The sequence below is a fragment of the Teleopsis dalmanni genome, chromosome X (assembly GCF_002237135.1).
Source record: "Teleopsis dalmanni isolate 2A chromosome X, ASM223713v2, whole genome shotgun sequence".
NCBI lineage: Eukaryota > Metazoa > Arthropoda > Insecta > Diptera > Diopsidae > Teleopsis > Teleopsis dalmanni.
Genome location: NC_051848.1, coordinates 17,778,782 through 17,798,169, shown reverse-complemented (window position 1 = coordinate 17,798,169; position 19,388 = coordinate 17,778,782). Strand labels below are relative to the sequence as shown.

Below are 19,388 nucleotides of genomic sequence, written 5' to 3'. Positions count from 1 at the left end.
GTTTGAATCTTTAGGAAAATATTTGTTAAGTTTATTTTTGATATATTGCCTGATGTATCTGAATAATATGGTACTAATAGAATACGGTTTTAGAATTTAGAGCTTTCTTCTTTCTGATCAAAATTCAGCGATTATTACTGGCGACTAGTTCAATCAAATATATTGTATGCAGTAACTAGTGAATGCTGCTACTGAAATGTATTTGGTTAACTACATTCTCGACAGTTCTAGAGATTGTAATCATCGTGCTTTAGGCATTAGATTATGTGTAAAACTTTTTAGTTTAGTTAACTTTTTTAAAATTGTGCAAATCAAGTTTCGGTTGAAATGGTCCTTTATTCGTTCATTTACTGCTATTTATCATAAGCTATTCAGCCTGATATCTTCAATTCTGCTGAGCATTTTCATGCTCAGAAGTAGGTTCTATTATTGACTGGTACCCTTAAAGATTTGTTCTGGTTTTTATTCTATGCATTTTCCAAAGATTGTCCGCAGTCGCTCGATAACTTTCAACTATATTTTACTATGTCGATAAAAAATAAATTGCGACCAGGTTATTAAAAAAAGCTGATTTGTTTGGCGTGGGGAAACACATTAAATCTGCTATTTATTTCTATTAAAATACTTTATATCATATATTATATAATTACGGAAACAAATTTTATAAAAACGTTAACGAATATATTTTGCGATTTCTCACAAGTACAGAGCTTATTGGTTTCTATTTAAGTTTCACATTTAAGTTTAAACAGGAATTGTTAAATTATAAAATTCATTAATAAAAAATTTATGAAATTATACTGTTTGTCATACACAGCGATTAATCATATATTAATTTGTTTATAATTTGCTACATAATGTCGATGCATTTTAATTTTACACATTTGGCAACGCGATATTTCTTATGTGGCCGTGTGCAAAGCATTGGCAACATGAAAAGTTCTAATAACACACACACACATGCAAAGCGAGATAACTGATATGAATTGCTCTCAGAGCGTAGATCGAGAGAAAAGTGGAAACGTCAAATACAGAAGTTTGTAAATAAGGCAAAGTTACAAAAATAAAATGTAATTTCTGTTCATAACAAAGGGACAAAGGTTGTTTCATCGATAATAAAAATGTACGTGGTACGCTTCGTATGCTTCTGAAAGTTATCAGTAAAGAAATCAATATCAATAAAAATATTTTATTATTTTTTAAAATATACATATTATAGTTCAGCTGACAAACAATATAATTATATAAACCTTTATTAATCAAACCAGTTGTAGATTAATATAATCCTTACATATTCACATTGCAGTTAAAATGTATTTTAATTATATATAATTTTACAGCTTGAGGCTTCTTCAATGTTAATCAACAACAAAATAACGCTTTATTGCTCGAATATAGTAATTTCATTTAAAACTTAATTTATTTTCTATTTGATAATTTTCTCTACAAATTATTAATATTCTCTACAAATTACATGGCATTAAATTTTTTAATAGAGGCATTAGGAGGGAAGTTGATTTCAAAATGATGTTATATATTTCTAATTTATACTAAGTAGGGTTTATGGAGTAATTTCTGATTCTATTCATTGTTTGGAATGATATACGAAATATTTTATTTTATATTTTAAAAATTTAAAATATTTAATAAACGATAATTACACTCTTATGTGTTGTATACTTGGCATAATTGAATTTAAAATATTATGTACATATATGTTTATGTTTTTTTAATGCTTTTCATTGACGAACAATTTATTTCGAGTATATTTCAATTCATTCCTAATATATAAAATCAGTTATTAAGATAAACTATAATTTTAATATACGAAAAATTATATTTTTGTAGAGCTTATATTAAAAATCATTGAAGTAAAATATAAGACACCACGCAGAGGAGACAATTTCAAATTCTGTCAACTTTTCATTAATTTTGAGTAATATATTAGGAATAACTTAGCAATTCGAATATTGAACCATTCTAAGAAGTAAGGATTAGTGCCGATGACAGATGACAAACAAATTCAGTCATCTGTCATCTGTGTGGGGCACAATATTGCACTCGGGTAGAGAAATCAGGACATAGTTATTCAGATAAATTATGTTATATCATATAATAATAATAATAACAATAGATGTATAAAGGTAGTGCATTAAACCACATTGTAGCAGAGGTGAAATCTAAATTTTAATCGCATTGAGCGCTGGAATACCAGAGTATGCATTTTGTTATTGCCACTGTGCACTGCTCTACTCTTACTCTAGAGGTTGAACAATCCCTGATATGCTTTGCAAAAATTTTAAAAATTTCAGAATATTATTTAATACCACATATTAAAAAACCTAATAAATAAAATTAATTATGTATTTAAAATAATTTAAATTTAAAAGCATATAAAATTATTATTGATAATAATGTAACAAATTCCGAGTGCATATTCAGAGTTTATTGACTTTTAAATACAAAACAGTTGAATTGATTTATATAAAGAAAACATATATAAAAACAAAAAAAAATTAGACTTACTGCTTCGGTTCCCTTCCTTGACTCGATATGTCAAATTGTGAAATGCCAAATCGACGGCGGGTCGTTTGGGCAAATGCTGCAATGTTTTTGGCTGGGCAGGTACGATTTGTGTCTTGAGATTGGCTCCACTACCGTTGTCGCTGCCCCCGCCGCTGGACACAATAACAGCATGCTGCCTGTTGTCGTTCAAAAGGTTTTTATTAACACCATCGTTTTGTACCATTTTAATGTTTTTTAGTGTTTTTCTTTTTTAAATACTTATATATATTTAAATTTGTTTGGTAAACACAACAATTATAATTATAAATATATTATCAATTATTTAAAGATTTCTTAAAGATCAGCACCACTAAGTTGAAAACCATAACAAAAAATAAAAGCAGTTACAATGGATTCTTCTAATGGATATGTCGAAAGGGGCAACTACACATTTTATTAAAAATTTCCATAAGGTATTTTTCTACCGACACAAAATTAAGAACCAAATTTGTCTTTGTTGCTGGTTAGGATATAAATTTATGATTTCAAAAAAAATTGAACACAACACAGCTTTTAAAACAATTTTATTTTAAAATATTAATAATATTTTGTTTTAAAATTCCCGTTGGTTAATTTTAACATTCGTTAAATTCTTTTTGCTTTCTGCTCAACTTCAACCCCCGACAAGTTTATTCTTCTCCAACCTAGCGAGCGATCACTACTAATTTCAGCGATAAATGTTCCGCACACAAAAGTCAAACAAGAAATAACTCAAACACAACACACAGCGATAATAACCACAGAGCAACTACACAACTGCAACAAAGCAATCACAAAGTTCTTTCCATACTTTTTGTTTTTGTATTATTTTTTTTCTTCTTAAACATTATGTTTTCTTTATTTTATTTTGCTGCGCCATTCATATTGAACTGTATGTTAATTTTACTGTGTGTGTGTGTGTATATATATATTGCGTAGTAGTTGAGACGTAGCTGAGTTTTTAATCTGGTTCGTATGCAGCATTTTAATAGTAATTGGCAACTCTAATACTCTCAATATTTCTATATGCAATGTATGAGAATTAGTCGCATTTGTTTTGTGGCTTTTCTTGAAAAAATATCTGCAACGAATTTGTTGATCTTTGCAATAATTCGATTTTTGCAGTCTTTCTTTAACGTTGAAATAAATATTTTGTGCATAGTTACAAGTAAAGCATAATTCACTTAATGCAATTGTTACAAACTAACGAAATAATGCACACACAATAAATTATAACCAAATGCAGCTTAAAATGTCGAGAAATACGGGAAATATCCAATAAGAATTTCGTACAGCCGGCGTTTTACAATTGGAATTGTTCTTGTTTTCTATGTAAGTTAGTGCATGGGATGAAATGGAATTGCATTTAATTTGTGGATTAATTTGGATTAATTGAAATTTTTAAAGTTATTAAAGATTCTTGTGCGGTGTATTGGAATAATATCTTTCCCTGTTTAAACAAGCAAATACGAATCTAATCCTTAAACGGTTTGCTTCTTTAACGGCAAGCAATTAGGCAAGAGGAGGTTTCGGTAAATCAGCAAGGCCATATTAGGCTGTTTATTATTTTACAAGAAAATTAAAATTCTTTTTACACAATTTTAAAATAATACTATTAATAATAATATAAGAAAATCAGATTCTTACATATATTCAAACACGCCTCTTCAGCTTCTTATACTAGAATCCACAAGTGTGTGGATTCTGAGTGGGCAATGTCGCCCACTCAACTTTACACTGTAATGTAAATTATGATAAATAAATATTTTTTTCTTTAGTTAAAGCTTTAATTAGCTGAGTACATACATTTTCTGCAGAAATTAAATTAATTTGTTATTAATAATTTATTATGTTATTAATAATTTTTAGCAAACATTTTCTGGAATATTTCTCTGAGATTGAAATGGGCTTTATACAAACTTCAAAGTGTAATATGTTAAGTCTATGACTCTATATTTGGTAAAATTGCTAGTTTAAATACCTCAGCTGATTAACGGTGCATTTGAATTTGTCTTCATATCACACATTTCTTTTATAATGCAATTTAAGTATATTATTATAGGCGAGGTTAATTTAATAGACATTGAGTCGAAACGGTTACTTATTTTTATAACATCTCTGATATGATAAAAATATTGGTTCATATAAGCCTTAAAAAAATTTAGAAGAAGTATCTCTATTAGAAAGTAACTCTCTTCTTTCACTTTGTGTGTTTGTTCAATTATGCTTTAAGTCCGAAGACAAAACTTCTCAATATCATCGGTGATCAGGATGATCAGGTGATCTTAGTAAAAAGAAATTCTTGACTACGTTAAGCTTTCTGTTGACTAAGGCAGTTAGGTTCTACTCTATTGATAGCTTCTGCTTCTTGTTTATCGAAATTATTATTCAGTATTTCTTACATAAATCGTTTACATTAATAAATGTTTATCGGAATCTCATAAGACAGTATTATACGTTACTTATGTCATATATTATATGTAAAAAAAAATATTCCAAGAATCATAATAATATTAATATTATGAATGTTATTGGATCTTTTCTAAGTTATTGTAATAATTGTTAATATACTTGCCTACATTTGCTAATTAATAAAAAAAATTCATTGGGAAACAGATAGATTTAGCAGCCAAACAAATTACAATAACTCTATTTAATATATCCATCGTTTTATTATCAAAGGCCAGGGTTTTAATGTCGCAATCACATTCTTAAATAACATGATTGGTTCTCCCATCAACATCTGTGTAAACCTCAGACGATCGGATTAAAGTTGTTATCGGAATCTAGTTGGAGCTTATCTGCAGTGATATCAAGAAAATTTATACATTTATACATTACATTGTAACATTTAAATAAAACCCGTCAAGTTAAGCTTTTGTTTTAATAAAACAAATAAATAAACAGTATTCAAAATTATCAATATATTTTCATTACACGTGTGCCATTCATTTTCTGTTTCAGGATGCTTGTCCGGATGCTTACACTAATAAGTGAGAGGTTCTTATAAAGTAAACCTTTTCTCAGGTTTTCAGACAGGACGGGTCACTGTTCTGTTAAATATAACGATTAAGAAACATTTCGTACTCTGAGACAAAGTAAGGATTGTCGATCTCGTTACACTTCCTAAAGACCGAAAATTTGACCGAAATATATGGTAAATATTTTCTAACATCTCAACACAGATAATACTACATCAGTTAATAAAAATTAAAAAAACTATTATACTACTCTGACGGTGCAGTTCTCATTTAAAACAACGAAAAGTCTCTGATGTCACAGTTCTCATTTGGGACAATAAAGTTGACCAGTATCGATCACCTTGAATTTTCAAATATCAAACATTTACCATGCAGGCATCTACATGATAAAACTAAGTATAATATGACAATCATTGCTGTGCCAATTAATGGGTACACATCAATATATCGAGGAAGTCATGTTTAAGCACAAAACGTAACTCGAATATCAGAACGACTAAAGAACGTTATAAAAGGTGTTAAAGGCAAAGTACATACATAAAAGCCTTGTGCACTGTTCTGCCGTAAACAATGGAGACCACGACTGTTCTCCAAATACTATACAAATATTCGTTCTAATAGCGTGATAGCGCTAGCAATCGTTATTTGTGTTTAAACGAAAACCCTAAGCGAACCAATATAAAAATTTTAATTAAATCGGAATGAAAAAAAATCCGAGTCAAGGTCTTGATCATGACATTTGATCAATCATCTCCTACCTGACTATTCATTTTATTAATTATTGTTCTCCCCCAACATTTTAGCTCTTATTGTTGTTGTGACCTGGAGATATCTGCAATTTTGGATTCTATTGGGAACGTTGCGTGCTGATTGGTTGCTACTGGAACATCTTAAATAAGATTGCTTTCTTCACATAACATTTTGTTACTTTAATGAGTTTGTAGTATACACTTAGGCGCACTCAAGACATTAAATAATAGTTCTGAAGTTGTTGGTATATGTTTATTAAAAATTATATTTTTCTTAAACAGTTTCCAATCGCTGATTTTCCTTTAATTAATATTTATATATATGTATATATGTTATATATGTTATATATGTGTATATATATGTCAATATTTATTCGGTGACCCGTCTGTCCAATCGATTGGCTGGTTGGTTTCTAGTTTAACACAAAGTACTATGTTTTAGTGATGATCGAACTCAGAAACGCGTGATAGACGGATGTCTTTGAGACTAATCTACGATCGATAATAGAGTAGCGCTTCAAACATAAACATTATTTAGATTGTCTGCCACTGTGTGGACGGACTTGCATTTAGAATTTAGTGGGTGTGATAAGAATTATAGTACAATACAGCTCAAGTTTGTTCTTTGTGTAAATAAAACTAACAGTTTAAAGTGATTAGCTTTCAATGATTTCAATTTGAAACAACAAATTCCACCTATCATGCATTTTGAAATTAAATTCTCATCAAGTGCTTGCGTTTCTCCATTATACTTGCATACACTTTCCAATAAAAAATCTTAAACACGGAACTGTGATTCTAAACGTTTAAGTGTACTATAACTATATATGATGCGATTACAGTCGAGCTTGTTGAATACGAGTATATATTTTACATTTGGTACAAGCAGATTTCCGGCTCCGATCAAAGTTCACGCATTGAATGCACACGAGTCGGTAAACTGAAAATTTCATTGCTGTCGGAAGGCAATTATTCCATTGACATACACGTCGTGCTCCGAGATTTCAAAAAGCAATTCAATTCGTAGAAAACAACTACAAGTCTTTACTTAGAATTTCACTTGAACGCAAGTAAGTGCATTACATTCCGGGAAACTTGATTAAATTTATATACTTTTTGATACTTTATTTTATTAAATCAAATATATAAGTTTGAACTTTGAACAAAGTCGTGATTAAGTACGTAGGGTATTAGGAAATTATTTGGACCAAACGAGCCTACTCAAAGCAGTTAAATTGATCAATTTTTGTCTTCTAAAATGTATTAATCTTCACTAAATGAAAATCTGTTTATGATTATTATGTATATATGTACATATGTGTATGTATAAAGTCGGAGGGTGTGTGAATTCTCTGAGGAACGTGACCTTAAACTGTGATATTTACCTTTTTTTGTGACAGCCTAATATTTACCATAAGGTCTAAAGTTCTCTGAGAATATTGTATGTCTTTGAACGAAATGTCACTACATTCATTGTTTACTCAAAGATGGATATGGTTCAGGGGACATAACCGACAATTGTAAACGGGTCTAAAGTGCCACACGAGTTTTCACAAGATCAATTCTAATAGATATAGGCAAACATTTACCGTATGCTTCGAAAACAATAGCTAATGTCATTTATACCCAAACTGATGAAGTTGAAGAGACACTTATGGAAGGGATACTCTAGGGTAGATACACTAGATGATAACTAATTTAATTAATTTCTGTAAATCGTACTGTGCAAGTGTATGGCTATTACTTTCACTTAAGCTGTAAAATTGCATTTATAACGTTACATTTTATTGGAATATATAATATTAATTTATAATCATTAATATATACGCATAGCACATGATAGATAGTTGATCGATATGTTAATTGCAGCAGTCAATACCATTGGCAGCTTATGGTATACTGATTTGAGCGAGGCAAACTTCATCATTACTAAATGCAATGAAATGATTTAAGAAGCAAACATATTTTCAGATTTTAATCTAATGCATTCGTATACAGATACCTATATAGGTATAGATAAATAGATAAAAGGCATGAGGTGATAAAAACTAAAACAATGTAAGAACAGTAGAATTATTGTAAACATACTGCATTATTATATGTTAGCTTATAACATAATAGTTTGTTTATATGTTTTTTGGTTGATTGGTAAAACACATATAACATAGGTATGAGTGAATCTATAAATCCATCTACTAATCATGAAAGCAATAAGTGAAGCGCATAGCGGACTTAATAATTTAATTAGCACTCTTGTGATTTTTCGTACATGTCGAAAAGTGTAGTGACAGTTAAGTGAATGCCATGCATACGGTAACAGGTATGCGTTTCTTTAGAGTTACAGTGCCGAAAAAAATGAAACTCGTTTTCGTCAAAGCGGCTTCTTAACAAATTTTTTACCGATAGCTTCATAACCTTGACAATGAACCTGATTAAAAATACTCGAAACGTAATAAACAGTAGAAAACGGCAACCGAAAACCTCAAGTAACTGAGGTAACTGAAGTAACTGAAGTAACTTGTCTGGTCTGGTCAGGTCTGGTCTTGTTTTTGTAGGTGTTTTGTTGTAGTCAATCAACTCAATTAAATGACCGATATCCAGACAAACTTACAAACAAAGCTATTCAATTAAATCGATCTATCTCGTTCAACTGATTAAAAATATTCATAAATGTTTTATATCGTGCTCAACGTATATATGCATATATCTTCTCTGTAACATATTACAAAAAAACTAACGAACAAATCTAATATAATTTTTATTTTCAATAGCCTGAAAGGCATAAAGAAGGAAGAAAAATGAATTCTGTACAAACAAAATCGTGAAATGCATTATTTTTAAAGACACGTGTATTTTAGATTAATTCTGTATTATGAACCAAACTCATGCTCTTCCAAGTAATTTAAAGTATCGAAAATGCAGATACAAGTTAGTTGAAAAATACCCAGAAAGATTTTGAACACAAATTTTTAAACTTCTAAGTATAGAACACATTGATCTATATCGATTTCTGTGCCAAGAATTTCTAAAACTCCACTTTTTGAGAGTATCGATATGAGTTAGCATAGATACTCGTAGGAACACACACACCATTAACCTTATATATATATACTGTTCCAAAATTGCTTATTATGCTTGAAAACATTTGGAGTGTTCTAAAAAGTTAAATATCCTTTGCTAAAATGATTAGATATGGATCGATTAGATATGGTTTCCAGGTCACACTAGAATTGCAGACGAACTTGCCAAGAAAGGGATGGCAAGACGGCTTGTAGTCCCGAAACCAATATGTGGCTTGAGAGTAGGTAGTTTCTTATCACCTTCCTCATTTGGAAAAACGAGTAAATATAAATATAAAGAGGTTTTCACAATTAAAATTCTTATAGTCTGTCAATCTAAAACTATTTACAGTTTGTGTATAACTAATTAAAAATAATTTAAAAATCATTGCAGGAACTTTGACAGGGCACTGTAGATTAAACTATGTTCTTGCAAAACAGGAAACTTACCTGATACTGATATTTGCCTGATACTGATATGTAAACGAAAGAATTACCTAGGCAGAGATTTCATACACGACGAAGCAATAAAACTCTCTCGTGTAGGTAATTATTTCATAATTATCTTATATCTGTATGTATGCCAATATCCGTTTGATATTAGCCGTATGTTAGATACGAAATAGCAAATACGTTACAAATACGTTACTTCAAGTGGTAGTATGACTTCGTCTTTATTAGAAGATTGAAGCACCTCTCTTAGTATATCATCTTCACAAAAACGAGTATTAAAAAATTTGCATATGTTGTGTATTTTCTTAGAAAGCTGATTGTTTTCTTGAAGAACAGATTCCAAATAAATATATTTATAAACAAATGCAAAAATATATTTGTACTTATTTTTATTCCTGCCTTTCGCCCTAAAGCATTTCTAGAATAAATTTTTACATAATTTTGAAATGCATTTCCGTCCTTTGTAAAATGTTCTCAAAGCATGTAATGTTTCTAGAACTTAAGCCTTAAGCGCTTGTAGTTTTGTATTTGAGTAAAAATAAGTAGATAGAATATCTGTCTATTTTTTTAGAAACTTAACACTTAAGACTCAAACTTAAGACTTGTAGTAATTGAGGCATAAATAAGCCTCAAGAAGAGTCAATGGAAAAATAAGAAAATTAGAGACGCAAATGCAGGTCTCACTTACACTTGCTAGATTTCTCTGGAATGATACGTTAGAGAGCTTCTTTCTGTGTAAGTCTAAATTCTGCAGTGGGCGTGAAGAAGTATATTAAATATTCTTATTTTTGCTTGTACGTTCTACGTGATGTTCTGTATTATTCATATTTCTTCAATATTTGTTGCTTAACCATTTATTATTTATTATTTTTATTGCACGAAAATAGTTTAAGATTGTTTAAGAGTTTTGCCTTAAAAAGTTCAATTAACTAAAATTTTAGCATTGAACTTTTATAGCCGCAAAGTTGTGTTCTTCCAGTAATAAAAAATAATTTCATTATCAATATCAAAAGAACATTTCAGTTATGTTATCTTTATGTCAATGCTCGTAAATGATAAGCACCCCGATTAAATTTGTATTATTTAAAAAATCCAAAAAAAACAATAATTTCCAATATGACTGACAAGTATTTGGTTTCTGATACAACACTTCTACGGACTACACTACATATAAAAAGCAGCTGTGGTCGTAGCTGTGCCCACAGCTGTGCTAAAGTAATCCAATCTACACTTACCTATCTTTTTATGACTGTTATCAATATTACTGTTATATAAGGAACAATGGGACAAAGTAAACTCGTGGATGTTTAGTTTAGTTGTATTGAAGTGAGTTTAGTTATTATCTTGAGAATTTCATTCAATTAGGTCTCCTGTGAATTAGAATTTTTCAAGTAGTCAGTCACACTTTTATGACTAATTTTTTGGTTGCTACCACAATAAACGACCTTTTGAAGTTACAAATTTCATTAACTTTTTATCAAGCTACAAATACAATTCGTACCGATAATCTATGTGCGAAGTAATGTCTTCCCATAAGTCCAACTATTTTTAAGTGCTCGTATTTGTTTAAATAATTATTTTTGCTCAGCATTTCGGATATTATCTTATGTGTTTGTACTCTTGCGAAACATACAAGTCAGCGAGTATATAAATAAAATTTAATAAAGTTTTGGACTTTGGAATATATTATTTCTTATCGGCCCCTATTAAACTGGACATTGTAGTTATGACGATAACATAGTTTATGTTGTTTCATGCATGTGATATCTTTTATCAAACATTTTCATATATTTTTACCATTGATAATTTTCTACTTAATGTTAGTTAAATTAAATTAATTGAGAAAACTGACCAACTATTATTATTATTAGAAGGGCAAGCTAATGGCTTTGATATCTTGCCATGAGAATAAACGACTTTGTATAGGCTTGTAAGATGAAATTCCAAACATTCTGTTTAAAATAAAGTAATTATCTCTTGTAAGATCCTAAAAATGTTCTGGAGTACTTGTAGTGAATATTAATTAAAAGTCCTTATTCATTACTTATCCTTACGTATTGTAATGTATTGTAGTGTCTAACAAATGCACAGTCACAAGTTTAGAACTACACTTTTGAGAGTACAAACCTATAAATAATAATTTGTGACTACATTAAACCTTTCTTAGTTCTAGATTGATCCAAGATTGATATCTTATTATATTCGAATGAAACTCGTTAAGATATTGGAATCGTTTCTCGTTAATTACTTCTCATGAACAGATAACATGGGCGGTAAGTTTCATTCGACATTTTGGGGTTGGAGTTGGAGTTGTGGGAGTTAGAGTCTATTAGTTTTAATAGATTCTATAATAATGAAGATGGCAATTGTCAGTAGTGTGTACTCGTACCATTAAGAAACTGGTTATTTATGTGAGTTTATATCTATTTTAACATTAAGAAACTTATTAACATTTTTTTTGTACCCTCCAATGAATTGATCAATGGAAATGATCAAAGCCTTCAGAGAGAGAGTTTATATTTGATGTAGCGCTATAGTAGTGCCATCAATTTTTTGGCTCTTCTTAAAAAATATTTTTCAAAAAGTTCATTATTAATTATTAATAATTATTGATTATTAATTATTAATAAGGCAAGGGCTTAAATTGTAAGCAAAAAAATAAAAAATGAAGAAGAAACGGTTTTTATTCAAATGTCTTCTAAAATGTTTATATGGACCAACATAATTAACGAGAACGTACATATATAATAATAATATAATATAATATATAATTATAATATTAAAATATTATATATATAATAATATAATGTACATATATATTTTTGCAATTTTTCTTACTTCTTTTTTTAGATACTTTTGTGGTGGGGCCTGAGAAGATTGAGTAAAATATCCATTGATCCTTGACAAATAGTTATCTAGATGAGTACTAGCATGTTTGTACTAAGCAGTTTAACATAGATTAAGTATACTTGCCACTTCTTGGTGGCAACCGAATTGGCTGTTTGCAGTTCAAAGTTGAAGAGATTATGTAGCTTCCTGGCTATTTAGATATATAATAGTACTGACGTTTTTTAATCGCTTTTCTTGTTGAAAAACGAATATGGTAACCTATTGATTAATTAATACATAATTCATTATTCTCCTCGAGTGCACATGATTTGTTAACTGCAATTTTTGTTTTGGTTTAGTGTAATATAAAAAATTTCATTAAATAAAAAAAAAATAAAAAAAAAATGACAAAAAAACTATATACATATATTATATACTCTTCCAAAATCGTCACAAAGCAAAAACTAAATTAATTTTTAACTGTTTTTCGTATATTGTCCGGAATTGTTCACATGTCAGCTTATTTTGAATATGAAATTTCTTCAGAATAAAATTCAATAAATTTTGTTTGTGATATTCTCACCCAATGATTCGTTCAAAGTTTCTGTTTCTGTTTTTGTTTTTGTTTTTGTTTTTAAATAAAAAATTTAATAAATCCAAAGAAAGTCGGAAGCTCTTGGTTATGTAGAGAACGCCAAATCTGTCATGTTCGCATCATTTCTCCCAAAACATAACGTTCACCATTGATCTTGTCTTGTCAAACCAGAGCTCTGACTAAACGCAGATTTGCATATTAACTTGGAAAGATACATTGTATTTTACATAATAAATAAATTTTTTTTTATTAATTTGGACTAAGTTTACTCCACAAAGAACAATCTTAATTAATGCAAAAAAAGAAGCAAAGCATTTTATTTATGTTAATTACTCTTGAGATGTCCGTTTATGTTTGGAGTGACACCTTTTCCCAAATATTTTGTGTGCTTCGCCCTTTTTGCAGTAATAAAATATAGAAGACGTTCCAATATAGAAAGAACCTGACCGAAGATTGGCCAAAATGTACGACGAAGAAAGTAAAAGACCGGCTAAATTATTGAATGATTTGTGAAATGAGATGACATGGGCAGATCACATCTTTCATAATAGAATTTGGATTTGTATATGAGCCACAAAATTTTCTTCTATAAAACGCTAGATTAATTCTAACGGTTCTATTTGCAAAAATTTAAATACCAAAAACAAATTTTTTTCTATTTTAAGTCGGATTCGAAGTAGATTTTGGTATAAAAAGAAATTTCAGTGTTAGATCGATTTAGTAACACTAAAAGACTAAGTTGACCCACAAACGTTATGAGTTCTATGTAAAAATCATAGTAAAAATGGCTTTTGTAAAATTGTTTATAGTTTTGCTGTTAATTGCAGTCATCAGTCTTGGTGAAGGTGGTAAGTTTTTTTGGTAATGACTCCCAAGTGCATATAAAATTCAAAGTTTCGGAATATTACTTTCAATATTGCAGCTAAATTGGATAAAAAAGGACAAGAAGCATTTCGACGTCAGCATAGAAAAAATTTAGTCCACGACAATAATTTGGAAGCAGATGCAGATGTACCTCCAAAGCTAGTACAATCTTGGCAAAGATTCCATGCTCAGAATTATAAAGACGACGCTGACAGCTTTGACATTGATAGTGTCGGTAGTGGCAATACTGGTGATTATTATGAGGCTGAAGATGATATTCCACAAGGTTTATTAAAGAAATGGGCTAGATTCCATGCACATAATAAAGCTGACGGTGATGATGAATTCGAAACGCCAAAGTCCACAGCATCTGATATATCACCGGAATTATTGCAGTCTTGGGTTAGGTTCAACGCAGAGCATGATAGCAATGAAGGTGAACCAATCTCTGTTACTTTCGAGCCTGTTGGGGTTACTCCGCTAGACTCAGATGCAGAAGTTGTAGCGAATACTGCAGTAACACACATCCCAGCGAAATGCTTTGTCGACACCAAGGGACAATTGAAAAGAAAATGCGATGCAGCAATTGCACGGTACAATAAATTACGAAAGAATCGGAAAATTCAACGAAATCAAAGAGTTGAAGTAGACGATGATGATGGTGATGACGCCGACTATGGTAGACATGATGATGATGAAGATGATACCGCTCATTTAGATGTCGCAGATGTAGCACATTTATCGGCCTCACATTCAAATGTAGTAAAACCCAGCCGTTTGCAACGCACGTCGCCAGTCAACGGAAAGGCACTTAGAGGAAGCAGAGTGCAACGTAGACGTAATCAAATGTTACGTAGGCGACGTCAACAGGCTCAGAAACGTCGTCAGCAAACAGTTAATCAAAATCGCAATAGGCGGCGTAGAATACAACAACAAAAACGGAAGCAACAAATACGTAGACGTAGGCAAAAGCAAAAACGTAGACGACAACAGCAAAAACGCAGAAGAATGCAGAAACGTAGGCAACAAATCCGACGTAAACAATGGCAAATACGACGTCGTAACGGAGTGAACAGTAGTGCTTTTGCTGCAGCCCTGAACTAACGATAAACAAAAACAAAATTGTATTAAAAAATAAATTTGACCAAAAATAAGAGAAGTTTGTTTTTCTAATTTAAAGCTGCGCTCCCCATCTAAAGGGGAGATGGGGGAAATCTCCCCTTCATTGTGTTTATCTTAAGCCAAACATGAGTTCGTTCTCGATTCGTTCTACTGACACAATTTTGAACCTCATCTCAACTCATCTCAACTCATCTCAACTCATCTGGCACAAAAGGCTTTTTATAGCTTTCTTGTCATTAAAAACTGGATTTTTCTTTGCCTGCATCCAAGAGACTGAATTTATCTGCGATTTACACTGAATACAATCTGTTAGCGTTTTATGGATCTCGTTTTGCCGCAAATAGTCTTTTTGGGTGGGGTCATTAAACGTATTAAAATCTATTGAACTGAATCTCTTTTTTAGAATTGGTAACAATTTATTCACAGAAACCTAAGTAGGTAGAAACACATTTGCTGTCATTTCAGAAATGTTTGATTTAATGGACATAAAGATGTGGAGACCGCCACATAAGGTGTGGCGGCGGCGTTTAAGCGAAACCCATAAATAAAATTAAAAAAATAATTAGTAGTAATAATTACTTATTTAATTTATTCAAACTATTTAAATAAACAAAATTATAAACTACTTTTATTAAAATTAGTGAAATTTTTTCCTAATCATATAATGTAGGTTATGTATGTTAGTATATTCTTTTTCTCAACCAAATAATATTTTTCTCAATTATTACAAGTTCATTTAATAATATTAATAATATTTTTTTGTTTTATAAAATCATCAGATTTAAATAATTTAAACAGTTGTATAGATAATACGAAATTCGATAGATGGCGAACTCGTCATAAATTCTGTTATTAAAATAATCAAATACAATAATCTGATCTCAACTAATATAACAGTAAAAATACAATTTACAATAATTAAAATGATTCAGCGATAACCTGGAGAAGCTGCGTCAAACTATGGTATCACTTTTAGAAATGGAAATTTTTTGTAATGGAAAATTTCTAAATCCCTTCACGTCCGTATCAAAATAAAAGGATTTGATAACATTTATTGTCACACACTTTTTATAATATATGTAAATATAAACACTACCCATTGACACTAATTTTAAAATGATTTATACTCTGGTCTGAGATTAGAACAGTTTATTGGTCGTCCACAATAGACAAATTTTTAGTCTTAGCAACCATGCGTTGCCAACCATGCTTTTTAGTAAGGCGATTTCAAAAAGCTTGGACTAAATAAACCAGCAGTGTTGTTGTTTCTCATGTTATTTTTAAAATAAGCGGTTGTTCTTTTGTGATATGCTCACAAAAGAAAAGACCTAATGTTGCCTTTAGGCCTTTAGGCAACATTGAACATTAAAGGGTTAATATTAGCTCAGCAGTTGTAGTTATTCATAATTACTTCGTCAGTCAACGGAAATGCTGCTTAATAGTTTCTCGTCTGAGACTTGCTGGGATTTGTAGAACAACTACAGATCCCAGCAATTCTTATTCTGTAATTCTAATTCCTTTTTTTTTAACTAAATAATAATGATGTTATATACATAAGTAGTTGTTTAATTAGCTCTACTTAATTAAAAATCAATGTCCCATTCAATCAATCAATCATGTTAAGAAAAAAGGTTATCAAAGAAAATAACTGTCATAACTTTTGAAATCATTGACGTTTAAACCCGATGCAAGCGTTAAGCTATTTGGATGAATTGCTTTTCGGGAGCTTTTCTTCGAGTGGATTCTTCTTTGGAACCTAGTATTTTGGGAAATTTTGAATACTGAACCTATCTTGTGTATGATTTTTTAGTTTCTTTTGTCTATTCTTTTGGTTATTCTTTGTCGTAAGAGCCGGAAAGATTTGTATGTGAGCATGTATATTATAGTACTCGTAATATAATTCGTAAAACACCTGATGGATTGCAACAGTTTGTTTTGAAAAATGCTTTAAATCAGTATTTTTAGTACATAAAATCCAAAACCCATATAAGATGTAAATTTACGATGTCTTGCTTTACATTGGAAATTTCTGCAAATATGATTTCATTTCATATCCGTCTTTTGTGTCCGGTCACTTAGATTGTGTCTTTTAAATAGCAACATTCACCTCTTAAGGTTCTTAACTGAAATTCCAAAACCATCACATATATGCTAAAGGATTATTGTAGGACAGCAAAACCATTAGCTTAAAGGAAATGCTTATTAAATTCAATTGCCAAAACAATAGCTACGTCACTGTATTCTATAAGGTCTAAATCATAGTATTAAGTGTACTTTAAATAATTTTTAATTAATTAACTTTTACATTTTATTAGAGTTTTTTAAAAAAATGCATTAATTTTATATTTTTAAAATATTTGACTTTTTTTTTGTTATTTGCATATATAATAGGAATAGCTTTTCCTATTCCTTCAGAAATATTTATTTATATATGAAATCTAAAATAATAATCGAATTTCAGGTTTTTACTAATATTTTTTGTTTGGTGTTTTGAGAGCTTCCAGTGTGCATTTCTATTTACATTCCTCTTCCTCTTTAATTACATTAGTATCACGCACGATACATTCTTCAGGATATTCTCGAAGGACTAGAAGTGATGCAGAGCTCGTCCTTTATGCGTTGTAATGTTCAATAATATATAAACGTTATGACGTAGGCAAATGCAGGCTTTTAAATAATTTATTAGCTCAGTTGTTGAAATATAAATTTAATTACGACTAGCAGTAAAAAAGAAATTTAATAGCAATTAAGTACGATACTTTCATTGCATTGCTTTTGAAGGCGGTGGGGCAATGAAGCGACAGGTTTTGAAAAGAGTCGCTTTTTACATACGACATACGCGTATGTACGCGACAGACCCGTACTTGTAAATTTTAAATGCACAATTAAAACTGTTTTATTTGTTTTTGTTTAAGCGTAATTTTGTGAACCAACCGCTATGGATTAGTTGTACTTTAAACTTGGCCGTTGGTTCAGTCTATTTTTACGGCTGCTCACTTGCTAAGTCGACACTTGACAAGTTAATCAAGTTCGCTTAAATGACAGACAGAAAACAATGGCCTTTGCAAAAAAATTCCAACACTGCTTCGTCTTTGAATGCGCATAAGTATCTGCATTCTTCATTTTTCTTAATACAATTATTTTTGGTTTAACGTATCTTTTCATGAAACACAACAATTTGCAGTAATTATAATGACAAGCCTTGACTTTACATGGCTTATAACGTAAAAAATTAATTACGCACTCTTTCTTAGAGATATAGAAATACATAGCAAGATTTATAGTACATACTCTTGCTGAGAATAAAGTTCATTTTTCCAAAATACTGTTACGCATTTGTAAAAGTAAATTAATCCCAATCCCAAGGCTCTCAAAGATTTTCTAAATAACTTTTATGACTTTATTTTATTCTCTTCCAGAATAATAATAATATCCTGAGGTCAAACTTATCTCAAAAAAGAACTCTGTAGTAAAAACATACAACCACTTTCTAAGCACCTACATTAACTATATTAAAACTCCGTGCGACATTTTTATCTACCAATTTGTTCGACTTTTATAGATTGATCATTGAAAATTGTTGATTTTATTGCTTTAAAAAATCACATTTGTGCTGTATTTTCGACAACTTTATGCGGGTAGCATTATTTTTATATTTTATATTTTTGTAGTTGTTGCATTGAGAAACTCCTCATTTTCACAATTATTTATTAGAATTGCTCAATTGGAGAAAAATATTCGCGAATTTACTGCATAAAGTGCATATTTTCATGTTCATTGACAATGTGTAGTACCATCTATGCCTATTTACATATATTAACAATAATAATCTGTGGGATACCTTTTCATAACAATCTAATAATAATGTGCATCTTCTTCTAATATTCTATCTACAGTCTTAAATCATATAGGGTCATATGTCACTATAGTGACCCTATATTATAATTACTCTATAAATACCTAACCAAGTCTTTCACGGTTTAATAACCTGAACTTTATAGTCACTTATTTCTATTTTATGGATGACGTTTTAAATCTATTTACATAGATTATTTATTATATATAAAATTCCAAAAGTATAGTATATGTAATTTCCATAAAGGGAATGATTTTTTCTAAGTTCTGAAGGACAATACCATGAGCAGCTTTAATGGCATGCTCTAAGCTTTGATAAGTTATCAGTATCAGTGAT

General features: G+C 30.1%; 2 protein-coding genes and 1 long non-coding RNA gene across 3 annotated transcripts in view; 2 read left to right on the top strand and 1 right to left on the bottom strand.

The window, feature by feature from the left end:
* Positions 1 to 2,816, bottom strand: part of LOC119687454 (ATP-binding cassette sub-family G member 1) — a 29,753-nt gene extending 26,937 nt beyond the window's left edge. The window contains exon 1 of the mRNA XM_038101776.1: positions 2,527 to 2,816. Coding sequence (XP_037957704.1) covers positions 2,527 to 2,749 — 223 coding nt within the window. The 5' untranslated portion in view covers positions 2,750 to 2,816. The remainder of the gene's footprint in view (positions 1 to 2,526) is intronic.
* A 526-nt stretch (positions 2,817 to 3,342) lies between these two features.
* Positions 3,343 to 12,669, top strand: LOC119687455. Its single transcript, XR_005253169.1, has 3 exons — positions 3,343 to 3,876; positions 5,509 to 5,701; positions 12,637 to 12,669. It is a non-coding gene; the product is annotated as an uncharacterized LOC119687455 (long non-coding RNA).
* Positions 12,670 to 13,961: 1,292 nt separating this feature from the next.
* LOC119662422 (capping protein inhibiting regulator of actin dynamics-like) lies at positions 13,962 to 15,178 on the top strand. The gene is made up of 2 exons (XM_038072033.1): positions 13,962 to 14,058; positions 14,133 to 15,178. The coding sequence occupies exons 1-2, from the start codon at positions 13,995 to 13,997 to the stop codon at positions 15,176 to 15,178; spliced, it is 1,110 nt and encodes a 369-aa protein (XP_037927961.1). The 5' UTR covers positions 13,962 to 13,994.
* Positions 15,179 to 19,388: the final 4,210 nt, after the last annotated feature.

What these genes read in the sequence shown, in the direction of transcription:
- LOC119662422 (XM_038072033.1), top strand. Translation starts at nt 13,995, where the DNA reads ATGGCTTTTGTAAAATTGTTTATAGTTTTGCTGTTAATTGCAGTCATC. An exon ending in CATCAGTCTTGGTGAAGGTG is followed by an intron (nt 14,059 to 14,132) that starts GTAAGTTTTTTT and finishes TCAATATTGCAG; the next exon opens with CTAAATTGGATAAAAAAGGA.